This window comes from Phyllobates terribilis, unplaced genomic scaffold, assembly GCF_046119375.1.
Source record: "Phyllobates terribilis strain yellow unplaced genomic scaffold, ASM4611937v1 Scaffold_11__3_contigs__length_659146591, whole genome shotgun sequence".
Lineage (NCBI taxonomy): Eukaryota > Metazoa > Chordata > Amphibia > Anura > Dendrobatidae > Phyllobates > Phyllobates terribilis.
This window is the reverse complement of record NW_027362771.1, coordinates 531,818,169-531,835,397: the sequence shown is the minus strand read 5'-3', so window position 1 is coordinate 531,835,397 and position 17,229 is coordinate 531,818,169. Positions and strand designations below refer to the sequence as shown.

The window sequence follows — 17,229 nt, the reverse complement described above, 5'->3', positions numbered from 1 at the left end:
GGTCCCTCTGAAATTTACATGTTGGAAGCAAAAGTTTGAGTGACTTTCATAAAGGTCAAATTGTAATAACTAAAGGACTGGTTCATAAGATCTTCAAAATGGTGAGATGTTCTTGGAACTTAGTGGTTACTTATCAAAGGTGGTCCAAGGAAAGACAACTCAGGGTCATCAGTGCCCAAGCCTCATGCATACGTGGAAAGCAGAGATTAACCTGTCTGGCCCAATCCAACGGAAAGACTACTGACCCACAAATTGCTGAAAAACTCAATGCCAGCCATAGCAGATGTGTATCAACTATAAACTGGTCAGAGAGGCCATGATGGACACTGTCCTCTGGACCATGGTGCAATGGAAGAAGGTGACTTGGTGTAATGCATCAGGTTTTCATGTGTATGGAGTCTCTTACCTGGGGGAAGAGGCGCACTATGGGAAAGGACAACATGGTAAAGATTTGGGATGTTGGGCTGGCATCATGTACAGTTGAAACCAGAAGTTTACATACACTATATAAAAAGACACATATTCATGTTGTTCTCAATATCTGATATGACATCAGAATAAAACTTTCCCGTTTAGGTCAGTTAGGATTACCATAATTTTTAATATTTGCCAAATGCCAGAATAATGAAAGAGAAAGCCACGCCCCTTTGTCAAGACCATGACAATCAGCATATTGGGCAACCTAAATAAAAAGATCCATTTCTGTGGAACTATATGGCTGATTTTAAAAAACTGCAAACTCAATGGAGCAGCAGGAACAAATCTGGTGACAGGTCCTCTTTATCCCCTTCCCGACATTCGTTGTACATGTACAGCGCAAGTCTGGAGCGGACCCACAAGCTGAGCCTGCACTGTACCCGGGAGATAATGACTGCGTGTCACAGCCAGGATCTGCCTTTAAGGGCTCGCTCACACTGGCATATATCCTCCCATGCCAGAGAATTGGGATGATTATGCTAATGACGCTCGGCTCACACGCTGACAGAGTTTGATCTGAGTGTGACATGATTCTCTCACGAGAGAATCGTATCACAGGAGTGGAGAAGATGGAGAACCATGGTCTCTGTCCATCTTCTCCATGGTTTGTGAGCGTACATCGGACTACACTCAGATGACATCCGAGTCCAGTCCGATGTTTCGCACGCACTCATACACTTGTATGGCTGCGTGCGATCAGATTGCAAGATGCACTCTCAGCATGCTGCGATTGTTTTCTAATTCCGAATCGGCATGAGAAAATAATCGCAGATCTGCGCTGCCCCATAGTATAACATTGAGCCAAGTGCTATCTGATACAACATCAGAGAGCACTCGGCCGTGTTATACAGTAGTGTGAGTGAACCCTCACAGCCACAGGTGGAGTTGTTAATCTATTAAATGCTTTAACAGCGTACCGGCATGGAGTAGCGTCACTCTGTCCAATGGTCGGATTGCTATGACAGCCAGGGGTCCGTTGAAGACCCTCGTGCCTGTCAGCAAGAAGCTCCGCTGACACTCAACCTGTGGTTTGGCTTCAAAGGAGACTGTGATGTTTACTATATACAGCAATACTATGGAATTGCTGTATAAAGCTCAAGCAATCAAACGATTGCAGGTTCAAGTCCCCTTAAGGAATTAGCAAATGCAGTAGAAGAAAAAAGATATAGGATAAATTTTTTTTATAGAATATATTTATATATTATTCAAACTCCCCCCCCCCCCCCCATTAAAAAGAACGATGAAAATATAAAATGATAAAGTTAGTTAAGCAGATAGGTAAACTCCGCAAAGGGGAAAAACAGTCAAAATTGTAGGTTGCTTTTTTTTTTGCTTTTTTTGGGGGGGGGGAGGGGGCGGCACAAAAATAAAATGCAGTAAGAAATTAAACTTAGTAATGGAAATTGGGGTTAAAGTCAATCTGCCACCAGTTACTCTGAGAGCAGCGTAATGTAGAGACAGAGACCCAGATTCCAGCAAGCTGTCACTTACTCGGCTGCTTGCTGTAGTTATGATAAAATCACGGTTTTATCAGCAGGGGATTATCACTAGTGGACTAGTAAACCTAGTAGTAAATGTAGTCTGACCACGCCCCCATCATTGATTGGCAGCTTTTATGCCTATTTACAGAAAGCAGTCAATCAGTGGTGTGGGTGGGGTTATTCAGGACTCAGCATTTAGAGAACTGCTAGATCTGCTGCAGAAAAAACAGGGATTGTATCAAAACTGTTGCACCCAGTAAAGTAAGTAATACATCACATAAATCAGGGTTTCCAACCCTACATTATGCTACTCTCAGATGGAGTAGCAAAAAACAGTGACAGATTCCCTTTAAGGATCTGCTTCTAACGTCTTAGTGCTAGATACCATAGGTTCCCTTCAGAGGTCTTGTGGGGTTCATGTGTCGTGGACTCAGCTCTTTTAGTGGCACGAGGGGCCCTGTGCTGGATAAAGGTGTTCTGCGATGGAAGGAGTATGGAACAAATAAGCGTTACAGCGATTTTTGCCTTCATTGAGAATATTTTACATAGGAAATCAGCAAAAATGTAAAAATTTATGTCACCCAATCTCCAATGAGAAAGACATTACATGGGCCTGAATATCAATGCACAGATACGGAAAGAAAAAAAAAATTATATATATATATATATATATATATATATATATATATATATATATATATATATATATATATATATATATATATATATATATATATATATATATATATATATATATATATATATATATGCAAGGTCGTAGGATATTTACCTTAAGAAAGTTTGCCAACGTGCTGACATGATTGGCACAAACCCCTTTCCTGGCATCATTCACCCCTTCCCCTGTCTGGAGGAGAAAGAATACATGACATGAGTGGGAGAGGGGGCAAAGAACGGGTAAGAGCCTGACGCCACAGCCATGTCCTTACCCAGTTAATAAGGACGTATTTGGGGAGACCGGAGTTGGGGTCCTGCACGCGGCAGAAGGCGTACATCACTTTCCCGCTGCTCAGCTCATCTACAAGTTCTTCCAGGCCGCCATCTGTGAGAAGAGGAGAAGTGAATGGTGGAGAGTCACAGACAAAGGACGGGTTTATAATAGAGAGAGGTCACAATAGGACGATGTAGATTTTTACAGGATGACTACTGATAGCATGTGGTTACAGCAGTGACAAACAGTATTGTGAAGGTTTCCTGCGTCTGGTCACAAGTCACATACCTCCAGTGCCCGCCAGTCTGATGTCGTTGCTGTTGCCTTCATAGGTGAAAAGAGACCTGCAATAAAAAAGATCAAAATCAGCAATATATAGTATACAAGGCAAGACAAAAGCGCCAGCACAGCAGAGGTGGTCTGTGCCATAGAACTACAACTCCCAGTATAGCCTGCTACCCTCATCACTCAAGCTTTTAGTGCACATATCCAGGAACTGATCCTATTCTCATGCTCTGTAACTTGCTATCATCCACTCTTTCAGTGTGCTGTTCCTCTATCAGCATTCTGCCAGCACAATAGGTACCAAAACGTCCTTTCCTTCAAATGCCAAAACTCACTGATTGTGACACTTTCCAATGGCTTTCCTACACTTAACTGAAGGCCTTGCCTCTCTGGATGTGTATATGCAGTTTAACAGACAGGAGAGCTGTGCACGATTACAGCTAACACAGTACAGCAGAACTGAACTTTGTCTCATTACAGTTGTCCTCTCAGCTCTGCTGTACTGCCCTCCCCTCACACTGGCTGCCTGTGAGAGAGACGGTGAAAAGAAGCTGAAGCATTAAGAGAGGACAACTGCATCTGCAAATACACTGCTCAAAAAAATAAAGGGAACACTTAAACAACAGAATATAACACCAAGTAAATCAAACTTCTGTGAAATCAAACTGTCCACTTAGGAAGCAACACTGATTGACAATCAATTTCACATGCTGTTGTGCAAATGGAATAGACAATATATGTAAATTATCGGCAATTATCAAGACACCCTCAATAAAGGAGGGGTTCTGCAGGTGGGGACCACATCTCAGTACCAATGCTTTCTGGCTGATGTTTTGGACACTTTTGAATGTTGGTTGTGCTTTCACACTCGTGGTAGCATGAGACAGACTCTACAACCCACAGAAGTTGCTCAGGTAGTGCAGCTCATCCAGGATGGCACATCAATGCGAGCTGTGGCAAGAAGGTTTGATGTGTCTGTCAGCATAGTGTCCAGAGACTGGAGGCGCTACCAGGAGACAGGCCAGTACACCAGGAGACGTGGAGGGGGCCGTAGGAGGGCAACAACCCAGCAGCAGGACCGCTACATCCGCCTTTGTGCAAGGAGGAACAGGAGGAGCACTGCCAGAGCCCTGCAAAATGACCTCCAGCAGGCCACAAATGTGCATGTGTCTGCACAAATGGTTAGAAACCGACTCCATGAGGGTGGTATGAGGGCCTGACGTCCACAGATGGGGGTTGTGCTCACAGCCCAACACCGTGCAGGACGCTTGGCATTTGTCACAGAACACTAGGATTGGCAAAGTCGCCACTGGCGCCCTGTGCTCTTCACAGATGAAAGCAGGTTCACACTGAGCACATGTGACAGACGTGACAGTCTGGAGACGCCGTGGAGAGCGATCTGCTGCCTGCAACATCCTTCAGCATGACCGATTTGGCAGTGGGTCAGTAATGGTATGGGGTGGCATTTCTTTGGAGGGCCGCACAGCCCTCCATGTGCTCATCAGAGGTAGCCTGACTGCCATTAGGTACCGAGATGAGATCCTCAGACCCCTTGTGAGACCATATGCTGGTGTGGTTGGCCCTGGGTTCCTCCTAATGCAGGACAATGCCAGACCTCATGTGGCTGGAGTGTGTCAGCAGTTCCTGCAAGATGAAGGCATTGAAGCTATGGACTGGCCCGCCCGTTCCCCAGACCTGAATCCGATTGAGCACATGTGGGACATCATGTCTCGCTCCATCCACCAACGTCACGTTGCACCACAGACTGTCCAGGAGTTGGCGGATGCTTTAGTCCAGGTCTGGGAGGAGATCCCACAGGAGACCATCCGCAACCTCATCAGGAGCATGCCCAGGCATTGTAGGGAGGTCATACAAGCACGTGGAGGCCACACACAATACTGAGCCTCATTTTGACTTGTTTTAAGGACATTACATCAAACTTGGATGAGCCTGTAGTGTGTATTTCCACTTTAATTGTGGGGGTAACTCCAAATCCAGGCCTCCATTGGTTAATATTTGATTTCCATTGATGATTTTTTGTGTGATTTTGTTGTCAGCACATTCAACTTTGTACAGAACAAAGTATTCAATGAGAATATTTCATTCATTCAGATCTAGGATGTGTTATTTGAGTGTTCCCTTTATTTTTTTTTTAGCAGTGTATATTTGTAATGGGACTATGTTCAGTTCTGCTGTACTGTGTTATGGTTATCACACACAGCGGTGCAGTGAGATCAGAAGAGCAGACTGTCAGCCATTACATGTCTCACACTAGTAACGTCCCCTTTCATTTACAATATGCTCTGGAGGCAGATTCTCAGGGAGATCTATGTCCGGCCCATAGATCTTAACAGCTCATTTACATATCAAGAAAAACGTGGATTTCACTGGAATAAAACATTGGATCAAGGTATCATTTTATTCAACTTTCTATGCCCTACACGCCCATATAGACGGCCTAGGAGTGTTGATCCTACTGACTAATACCTTTTTAAGTGAATTAAACTTATTGCAGGGAGCATTAGACCAATACCTGAAGTAGGTGAGGGAGTATGACTGAGCCACATGTCCCAATCCAACAAACTATTGGATGATAAAGGGCTCACTGGGCCTGAAACATTGAATGGTTTGTCATAAAAGTCATAGTTAAACTCTGCCCAAATATTACACCAACAGCAGGGTGTGCTTTCCTACTTGATACACTGGGGATTACCAGACCAGTAACAACTAGGTGGGTGCTGCCAATCTCTACTAAAGATATAGAGCATTTGAAGTCACTAACCACAAAGACACATAAGTGTGTATAGGAACTGCAAACACAAAACGGTTGACTATTTTTAATCATGATTATTTGTTAACTCGCCGAATTTTTTTATTTTATTTTAGATGCACTGGAACAAAGTTAACTATACCCGACAGTATAAGAACTTTTCGTCCTGCGATCGGTTCCAGCAGATAAAGGTTAAATATTACAGGATTCTAGTAATGTAACTGTGATCTCAGGTCTCTTTTCAGAATAAGCTGATTATGGACAATACAGGACTTGTACCCTTCATTATCATCAGGTTTTCCCTCTGCAGGCTTTCACTCTGATTTTCAGTTATCTCTGAGCTGGTGGGTGGAGACTTGCTGCTATAATGTCTCCTATACACATTACACACTGACAGGAGAGATTCCTGCTCTCCTGTCTCTATACAACATCCTCAGCAGCAGCATGAGCAGTATTATACAGCAGTACAGAGCAGTGTAGATGTGAATCCAGCAATGAGGCAAGAAACACTTACTAGAAAGCATCTGCACCGTCTCTCTCCCTCTGCTCCCCTCTCTATAGACTTTAACAGTGAGCTGTAATCAGATCACTCAGTGAGCTGGCAGACCATCTTGTTTTGATCAAAAGGAATATATCAGAATTAGGAAGCAGAAAGAAGTGTCTCACAAGTGGAGAAAGAAGTGGCTAACAAGTGGCGAAAGAAGCAGTTTTCTCAGATAATATATACTACAAAGTTTCTTATATTTGTTGGTGTTATTGACTTATACAAAGTTTGTTGAAATGAGAGGGACCATTTAAAGTGTAATTGCACTTTTAGAAAGCCTTTGACATTTTGATCACTGTGGAGTTCGAGTCTATGAATGCACCTTCAGATGAGCACTTTTAATTCTTTATTTTGGAACATCAGTGAGGGCTCAGCAACTGGACCCCCATAGATCAAAACTTCTGACATGTCAGTATGACTGAAACATGAATTTTGGAAATACAGTTACAGCTTGAAGGGGTTTTCCATTACGGGACAAACCCTTAAAAGGGATCAGTGAAGTGAAAAAAGAAAAAAAAAAGAAAAGAAACTTACCTCCTGGACCAGCGGCGATCCTCCATGCTCAGCACTGCGTTCCTTACTGTCTTACTAGTATCAACATCCAAGACGGGTTTCACGTGAGCGCTGCAGCCAATCAGTGGCCACTAAATTGCTGCAGCACTTGTGTCACCCCCTTGAGATGTTGAGCTCAGCAGACCGGGTGGAGGATGCAGCACTGACTGAGGATTGGTGCTGGTCAGAAGGAGAGTATCAATGTTTAGATGTCTGAGATGGTTTAGTGAATCCTGCATTATGCAGGGGGTTGGACATGATGACCCTGGAGGTCCCTTCCAACTCTAACATTCTATGATTTTTTTTCTCTTACCTGGAGAAAGTGGGAAAAAAAACCTTTACATTTCCAGCAAAATATATTTTTTATATGAAAAAATACCATATTAATTTGAAAAGTGTTGCAAGTACTTTGCCAAAATTACTTTTCTATTTCACTTTTTAGCAGGTACTGGAATCAGCCAAGCATGTATCATAAACTGTAAGATGCTCTGACCCGCACCGTGGTCCCAGTATTTAAAGGAACGTGGCCACAAATTTATCTCCCTGATTTCTGGCTTGTATCGGGGGGCTTGGTGACACAGAGGCCTGTTAGGAGATTGACCAGGGTGTTAAAACATTATTTCCTTAAACAGCACAAAAGTGATCACAGCGACTGTACAGAAGTCAAAAGTGCAAGTCCTGTGCCTGATAGAAACAGACGCAGCCTGAAGACTTAACGCGCATCCCACCATCCACTGCAGTATTGAGCGATGCCCACCGTCCACTGCAGTATTGAGCGATGGTTGTGGTCCAGCTCGGTACATGTACACACAAGAACAAAAACTAGTAACACTATTTAGGCATAACTGGTTTATTAATGGGGTGCACTGGGAGGGTTAAATTATACTAGTGAACACTGCTCAATTCTTGATATGAAAAGTGAACAAATCCTCCTGTATGAACAGCGCCTAACTTTATTTTGTCTCCCTCTTCAGTGCTGATACATGTCAAACTACTGGCACAGATCTGATTACGGTGATAGCTAGGCTAGCTTAGACCCATCTCTTCCACCTGCAATCATAGATTCCGGGGAGGTGCATTGCTTGTTTTAAGGAACATGCAGAAAATCTTAAAGGGGCTCTGCAGCACCTCTTTTCCGCCTCGGGAGTGGAGAGATGCTGCTGCATGCCATGTGGGACAGTCGCCTTTGGATGCCGAGCAGTTATCCTGAAGGTATCCTACTGTGTGCACAATGCCTGCCGGGCATCGGATGGTAATGGTCTGGCACCGCATGCAGCAGCATCGTCCCTCAAGGGGGAAAGAAGAGCTGCTGCACAACCCCTTTAGACTAACATATACACATATTTGCTAAATGTTGGCCATATCAGCTACACACCCGATATGCGGAGGTCACTAGCCCAGGTCTAGTGTGCCTCATTATTTATTAGCCTACGACATATCACCTCCAATAGTAGCAAGTTATTTTTCTGTTTGCTGTATATGTAGTTATATGGCTTGTGCATGCGTCTACGAGCCCGTACTTCACCGCCATGTATCTCAGACTGTACATACAGTATTACAGAGATATATTTCTCCCTCGGGAAGTATTGATTCTGTGTAGCACCGAGCACCATATGGCGGCACACACAGCGTCAGTGCCATGTGTATGAATCCACATGGCTTCAGGTATTTTGCTTTTTTCTTATTCATTTGTAGGTGCAGTATCCCTTTAAGACAGCAGCGTGCATGGCGGCCAGGTGATATCATCCAGCAGTACGCTGCTAACGTGTAATTACACGGGTGGGACGCAGGGCTTGGGGTTTGGTTGTGGGCCAGATTCTGAGAATATATCAAGCCCTTGCATATGAAGCGTAGACACAATGGGGGGTAGATTAGGGTAGTAATGTCGCAAGGGACGACTGTAGCTGTTCCTAAAAACTAATAATGGCGACTGACGACAAGCCACATCTACTTTTGACACGTTGTTTCCTAGAAAAAAAAAGGGGGTGAATTATTTGATAAATGCGGCGCACTCCACCCAGGACCGCCATGCTGCATTTCCGGTGCGTCCAGCCGTACAGGATCCGTCCTGTGTCACGCTCGCACCATCCTCAGTACTTTAATGAGATTAGGACTGTTTATATGTCACTTAAAGGTGACTAAGCTGCTGACGCCGGTGTGCAGGGAATGAATCAGAAAATCGTTTGATGTACTATCTGCATATCACTAGATGGCGTCATACACGTAGGCCTCCTGCATATGGCGGCATTAAAGCTTCGCAGGTAGATATAATTCAGAATCCATAGAAGTCTGTGGAGTCGTACTGATCCTTTATTTTTATAGTATTTCTGATATATGATGCTGTACTGAGCACCATATGGCGGTATATAATGGGCTTCCGAGGCCGGGGGCTGATGTGCTACATAATACAGCTGGGTCAAATAATCCCGCCAGACTGTAACATGTTATTTCAGTCCATGTTTCCCCTTAGGGTATATGAATATCATAAAAGGGGTCTCTGGAGATGATACAGCAACCATCAGTGCACAAACTGGCACAACAAACCGGTGGGCGGATTAGGTCAAATATTCATTAAAAAAGTAGACGAGACCACTCTGCGACTTATGGCCTCATGACACAGAATCGCAATATTGTGGCCATATTTCAAGTAAAGATGGTAAATGGGGCTGCAAGTGACCGGAGAACTCCAACCCTACTGGATTTCCGGATGACCAAAGTAGCAAGTTATCCCCCATGCATAGGATAGGGCAGACCTGGGCAAAGTGCGGCCCATGGACCAGGACAGCCAAAGGTCTGGATACAGAGGTGCTCCAAACCACGTGGTCGCCCCCCCCCCCCCCCGGCTCACTTTTACCGTTACTTGCCTCCTTGGGATGCAGATACAGGCGAATACAGTGATGGAGCTGGCAGCCATCAGCTCCCCCTTCCATCTATGAGCCTGCGCGTCTGAGAGCACGATGACATCACTACATCGAGCCAGCTGTGCCTCAGTACAAAGCGCAACCGGAGCAGCGGGGGAACATGATTAGGCGAGTAGCTTTATTTCTTTTTTTTTTTTGCTAATTGGCAGCACATTGTGGAAATCTGTTGGAATATAATACTGTGCATGGGGAAAAGGGGGGGGGGATGTTTGGGGACATGATACTGCGCATGGGGGGGTGGGAGATGTGTGGAGACATGATACTGCGCATGGGGGGGTGGGAGATGTGTGGAGACATGATACTGCGCATGGGGGGGTGGGAGATGTGTGGAGACATGATACTGCGCATGGGGGGGGGTGGGAGATGTGTGGAGACATGATACTGCGCATGGGGGGGGTGGGAGATGTGTGGAGACATGATACTGCGCATGGGGGGGGTGGGAGATGTGTGGAGACATGATACTGCGCATGGGGGGGGTGGGAGATGTGTGGAGACATGATACTGCGCATGGGGGGGGTGGGAGATGTGTGGAGACATGATACTGCGCATGGGGGGGTGGGAGATGTGTGGAGACATGATACTGCGCATGGGGGGGGTGGGAGATGTGTGGAGACATGATACTGCGCATGGGGGGGGGTGGGAGATGTGTGGAGACATGATACTGCGCATGGGGGGGGTGGGAGATGTGTGGAGACATGATACTGCGCATGGGGGGTGGGAGATGTGTGGGGACATGATACTGCGCATGGGGGGGTGGGAGATGTGTGGGGACATGATACTGCGCATGGGGGGTGGGAGATGTGTGGAGACATAATACTGCGCATGGGGGGGTGGGAGATGTGTGGAGACATAATACTGCGCATGGGGGGGGTGGGAGATGTGTGGAGACATAATACTGCGCATGGGGGGGGTGGGAGATGTGTGGGGACATGATACTGCGCATGGGGGGTGGGAGATGTGTGGGGACATGATACTGCGCATGGGGGGTGGGAGATGTGTGGGGACATGATACTGCGCATGGGGGGTGGGAGATGTGTGGGGACATGATACTGCGCATGGGGGGTGGGAGATGTGTGGGGACATGATACTGCGCATGGGGGGTGGGAGATGTGTGGAGACATGATACTGTGCATGGGGACATGATACTGCGCATGGGGGGGTGGGAGATGTGTGGAGACATGATACTGCGCATGGGGGGGTGGGAGATGTGTGGAGACATGATACTGCGCATGGGGGGGTGGGAGATGTGTGGAGACATGATACTGCGCATGGGGGGTGGGAGATGTGTGGAGACATGATACTGTGCATGGGGACATGATACTGCGCATGGGGGGGTGGGAGATGTGTGGAGACATGATACTGCGCATGGGGGGGTGGGAGATGTGTGGAGACATGATACTGCGCATGGGGGGGTGGGAGATGTGTGGAGACATGATACTGCGCATGGGGGGTGGGAGATGTGTGGGGACATGATACTGCGCATGGGGGGTGGGAGATGTGTGGGGACATGATACTGCGCATGGGGGGTGGGAGATGTGTGGGGACATGATACTGCGCATGGGGGGTGGGAGATGTGTGGAGACATGATACTGCGCATGGGGGGTGGGAGATGTGTGGGGACATGATACTGCGCATGGGGGGTGGGAGATGTGTGGGGACATGATACTGCGCATGGGGGGTGGGAGATGTGTGGAGACATGATACTGCGCATGGGGGGGTGGGAGATGTGTGGAGACATGATACTGCGCATGGGGGGGTGGGAGATGTGTGGAGACATGATACTGCGCATGGGGGGGTGGGAGATGTGTGGAGACATGATACTGCGCATGGGGGGGTGGGAGATGTGTGGAGACATGATACTGCGCATGGGGGGGGGGGGGAGATGTGTGGAGACATGATACTGTGCATGGGGGGTGGGAGATGTGTGGAGACATGATACTGCGCATGGGGGGGTGGGAGATGTGTGGAGACATGATACTGCGCATGGGGGGGTGGGAGATGTGTGGAGACATGATACTGCGCATGGGGGGGTGGGAGATGTGTGGAGACATGATACTGCGCATGGGGGGGTGGGAGATGTGTGGAGACATGATACTGCGCATGGGGGGGGTGGGAGATGTGTGGAGACATGATACTGCGCATGGGGGGTGGGAGATGTGTGGGGACATGATACTGCGCATGGGGGGTGGGAGATGTGTGGGGACATGATACTGCGCATGGGGGGGGGGGAGATGTGTGGAGACATGATACTGCGCATGGGGGGTGGGAGATGTGTGGGGACATGATACTGCGCATGGGGGGTGGGAGATGTGTGGGGACATGATACTGCGCATGGGGGGTGGGAGATGTGTGGGGACATGATACTGCGCATGGGGGGGTGGGAGATGTGTGGAGACATGATACTGCGCATGGGGGGGTGGGAGATGTGTGGAGACATGATACTGCGCATGGGGGGGTGGGAGATGTGTGGAGACATGATACTGCGCATGGGGGGGTGGGAGATGTGTGGAGACATGATACTGCGCATGGGGGGTGGGAGATGTTTGGGGACATGATACTGCGCATGGGGGGGTGGGAGATGTGTGGAGACATGATACTGCGCATGGGGGGGTGGGAGATGTGTGGAGACATGATACTGCGCATGGGGGGGGGGGAGATGTGTGGAGACATGATACTGTGCATGGGGGGTGGGAGATGTGTGGAGACATGATACTGCGCATGGGGGGGGAGATGTGTGGAGACATGATACTGCGCATGGGGGGGGGGGGGGAGATGTGTGGAGACATGATACTGCGCATGGGGGGGGGGGGGAGATGTGTGGGGACATGATACTGCGCATGGGGGGTGGGAGATGTGTGGAGACATGATACTGTGCATGGGGACATGATACTGCGCATGGGGGGTGGGAGATGTGTGGGGACATGATACTGCGCATGGGGAGTGGGAGATGTGTGGGGACATGATACTGCGCATGGGGAGTGGGAGATGTGTGGGGACATGATACTGCGCATGGGGGGTGGGAGATGTGTGGGGACATGATACTATGTAAGGGGACATCATACTGCGTGGGGGGCTCTGTGGTAACATTGTGTGGGGACTGTGGAGGCATCATATTGTGTTGGGAGTTATTGATCATAGTACAAGGGTTGAATCACTGGAGCATGTGATTTACTGTTTTTCTTATTAAATTTTTAAAAAGCAGTAGAAGATGGTGTTGATTCGCTGCGAGAGGTAAGAACACAGGTTACAATAAGCCCTATCGTTAACATGTATTAGCAGTAGCAGCGATTCACCAGACTTAATTCTGCTCAATATTAATATAATAATTTTTTATTTGTATAGCGCCAACATATTCCGCAGCGCTTTACAATTCAGACAATTTACAGACATTATTGGCACTGTCCCCATTGGGGCTCACAAGCTAAACTCCCTATCAGTATGTCTTTGTCTTAACTGATAATTCTGCTCATTATTGTTGATTTATATGAAGTTTTACGTTCCATAATAGTCCTGGTCTCTCATGTGGCCACTTGGGAACATTAATTTCTGACCCCTGGGATAGGGAATAACTCACTGATCACTTAGGGTTCAGCTGCTGGGACCCCCAGCAATCCCAAGATCCAGGCTGTGCATGAATGTCCTCCATCCCATTCATTGTCTATGGGACTGCTGGAAGTACCGGAGTGCTGTACTCCGCCTTCTCCTTGTATAGACAATGAATGGAGCGAGCGAGCGAGCGAGCGAGCATGTGCACCTCTGTGCCATGCAAAAAAAGCAGCAGGATCTTGTGTCACATGTTAACAAATAGCCCTACCCAAAAAGGGGAGGGTTGTGTTAGAAAGACGACCCCTTTTTAAAATGATTCCTCACCCAATTTTTGTTGCTCCGAGCCACAACCGGAGAAATGTAACATCATACACACGCCAATTACATATATCAGGAGCACATAGAGGGGGACTGCAAGCAGCGGACCCCCACCTATGAGTTCTATATTTAAAGAAACAGCAGGGGGCGCCATAACAAGCGGCAGCAGTAACTATACACAGGAGCGTTTTTTTTAAATGATTCCAGTTGAAAACTGGTTTTGGTTTTGTGCGGCATAATGGAGAAATTCAAAATCTAAAGAGGGTTCTTCTGCCTCAGGAAGGAATTTAAGAAATGCAGAAGTGATAAATGCTTGTCCCCATTTCCCTCCGATGCCCTGGTGGTCCTCCAGGTCTGTTTACAAAGTGGCATGGTGGTTCACATTGCTGAGCGGTCGTGGCCCTCTAGTTATTAGGGTGCAGATCCGTCTAAAACAGCAGCTATAGACTTAAAGCAACTACAGATTACATGGTTGCCCATTCATTCATATTAGTGCAGCGGAAGCAGAAGAACATCAGCCAATTATTGCAGCCATCAGAGTATGCTGGGGGTTGTAGTTCTTCACCGGCAGCAGATCTATCACAATGCTGGATGCAGGAAGCCAGCAATCTAGGAAGCAACCTTTATGGAACTACAAGTGTCAGCATGCCTTGATACTAGAAACAGTTCTACAGCACTATACAGGCAGGGCATACAGGGCCAGCATGCAGCAGCAGGCAGGGCATACAGGGCCAGCATGCAGCAGCAGGCAGGGCATACAGGGCCAGCATGCAGCAGCAGGCAGGGCATACAGGGCCAGCATGCAGCTGCAGGCAGGGCATACAGGGCCAGCATGCAGCTGCATACAGGGCCAGCATGCAGCTGCAGGCAGGGCCAGCATGCAGCTGCAGGCAGGGCCAGCATGCAGCTGCAGGCAGGGCCAGCATGCAGCTGCAGGCAGGGCCAGCATGCAGCTGCAGGCAGGGCCAGCATGCAGCTGCAGGCAGGGCCAGCATGCAGCTGCAGGCAGGGCCAGCATGCAGCTGCAGGCAGGGCATACAGGGCCAGCATGCAGCTGCAGGCAGGGCATACAGGGCCAGCATGCAGCTGCAGGCAGGGCATACAGGGCCAGCATGCAGCTGCAGGCAGGGCATACAGGGCCAGCATGCAGCTGCAGGCAGGGCATACAGGGCCAGCATGCAGCTGCAGGCAGGGCATACAGGGCCAGCATGCAGCTGCAGGCAGGGCATACAGGGCCAGCATGCAGCTGCAGGCAGGGCATACAGGGCCAGCATGCAGCTGCAGGCAGGGCATACAGGGCCAGCATGCAGCTGCAGGCAGGGCATACAGGGCCAGCATGCAGCTGCAGGCAGGGCATACAGGGCCAGCATGCAGCTGCAGGCAGGGCATACAGGGCCAGCATGCAGCTGCAGGCAGGGCATACAGGGCCAGCATGCAGCTGCAGGCAGGGCATACAGGGCCAGCATACAGCTGCAGGCAGGGCATACAGGGCCAGCATACAGCTGCAGGCAGGGCATACAGGGCCAGCATACAGCTGCAGGCAGGGCATACAGGGCCAGCATACAGCTGCAGGCAGGGCATACAGGGCCAGCATACAGCTGCAGGCAGGGCATACAGGGCCAGCATACAGCTGCAGGCAGGGCATACAGGGCCAGCATACAGCTGCAGGCAGGGCATACAGGGCCAGCATACAGCTGCAGGCAGGGCATACAGGGCCAGCATACAGCTGCAGGCAGGGCATACAGGGCCGGCATACAGGGCCAGCATACAGGGCCAGCATACAGCTGCAGGCAGGGCATACAGGGCCAGCATACAGCTGCAGGCAGGGCATACAGGGCCAGCATACAGCTGCAGGCAGGGCATACAGGGCCAGCATACAGCTGCAGGCAGGGCATACAGGGCCAGCAGTGCTGCAGGCAGGGCATACAGCTGCAGGCAGGGTATTCCGGGGCAACAGTGCTGCAGGCAGGGTATTCCGGGGCAGCAGTGCTGCAGGCAGGGTATTCCGGGGCAGCAGTGCTGCAGGCAGGGTATTCCGGGGCAGCAGTGCTGCAGGCAGGGTATTCCGGGGCAGCAGTGCTGCAGGCAGGGTATTCCGGGGCAGCAGTGCTGCAGGCAGGGTATTCCGGGGCAGCAGTGCTGCAGGCAGGGTATACAGGGGCAGCAGTGCTGCAGGCAGGGTATACAGGGGCAGGCAGGGCATACAGGGGCAGCAGTGCTGCAGGCAGGGTATACAGGGGCAGCAGTGCTGCAGGCAGGGTATACAGGGGCAGCAGTGCTGCAGGCAGGGTATACAGGGGCAGCAGTGCTGCAGGCAGGGTATACAGCAGCAGGCAGGGTATTCCGGGGCAGCAGTGCTGCAGGCAGGGTATACAGAGGCAGCAGTGCTGCAGGCAGGGTATACAGCTGCAGGCAGAGCATACAGGGGCAGCAGTGCTGCAGCCTGTCCACACCTCCTGCAGACAGGCAGGCACTCACCAGTCAGTCTTGGTCTTTCCGTCCACCACGTCCTTGTAGGCGGCCTGCAGAGCAGCTCCATTCTTACTGAGGTTCACAGACATGATGGGATGTGTTGTGTCACTGCTCCCCCAGCCCCAGCACTTCCTCCACCCTGCAATGCACACTGCACCCTGCACTGCTTCCTCCTTGTGCAGGAGGGAGCTCCTCCCCGGGCAGCGCCATCTGCTGGCAGCACTGGAGAATGCCTCCCCTTCTCATGAGTCACCTTGTAGAAATGCTTTCTGTTCCCTTTCCTGTCTCTTTCCATTGTTTCTACATTTCCTACATGAAGCTCAGCACTTTATATATTAATGGCCACCACTAAAAAATGCAACTAGTAAAGGGGTCTGTGAATATCCCTCAGATGTTATGGAAATGTTTCCCACAACTGGGCATAGTTCATATTGTATGATACAGATGGTATCAGGGACCTTCTCCCTGGCCTGGAGTGGCTGATAACATCGAATAATAGACTGCATTATCATAGTGATCAGTTATTAGGGTATCCCCTCCCCCCCCCCCCAGAGTTTTTTTCCACAGGAAGATTTTGAAGCTTCTAAAACAAAATATTCTGCCTATTTATTTCAATGTAAAATCCACTTTGCTGTTCACATGAGGCGTGTTTTGAAGCGTATTTTGTCCAAAAACGCTCCGAGATGGGGAAAAAAAAGTGACGTAATTGCTATGAGGTGAAATCTGCTCCAAACTTGTCACTGTCAAGAAGGTTGCAAAACACGACATGAGTGGGGGGGGGACACTTCAAAAACCTCCTGTTTTCAGATAGTCTGCCTATCTAAACATGTTGGCAATTACCTGAGAAAGCGAAACGTTCGTTCGTCGAGTGACATTTTTTAGCTTGCTTAAAAGTAATTGTTCTCAGCAGCACA

At 49.0% G+C, this 17,229-nt stretch overlaps 1 protein-coding gene across 5 annotated transcripts in view; it reads right to left on the bottom strand.

Annotated features, from left to right (window-relative positions):
• The window catches only part of DBNL (drebrin like), a 39,970-nt gene extending 23,446 nt beyond the window's left edge, over positions 1-16,524 (bottom strand). For 3 of the 5 annotated variants that reach the window (XM_073653750.1, XM_073653751.1, XM_073653752.1), the window contains exons 1-4: positions 16,322-16,524; positions 3,196-3,251; positions 2,906-3,018; positions 2,749-2,823 (exon numbers count right to left, since the gene is read on the bottom strand). In XM_073653750.1, the coding sequence (XP_073509851.1) occupies positions 2,749-2,823; positions 2,906-3,018; positions 3,196-3,251; positions 16,322-16,404 (327 nt within the window). In that variant the 5' untranslated portion in view covers positions 16,405-16,524. The remainder of the gene's footprint in view (positions 1-2,748; positions 2,824-2,905; positions 3,019-3,195; positions 3,252-16,321) is intronic. The other 2 variants (XM_073653753.1, XM_073653754.1) reach the window with 1 other exon arrangement.
• Between the last annotated feature and the right edge of the window lie 705 nt (positions 16,525-17,229).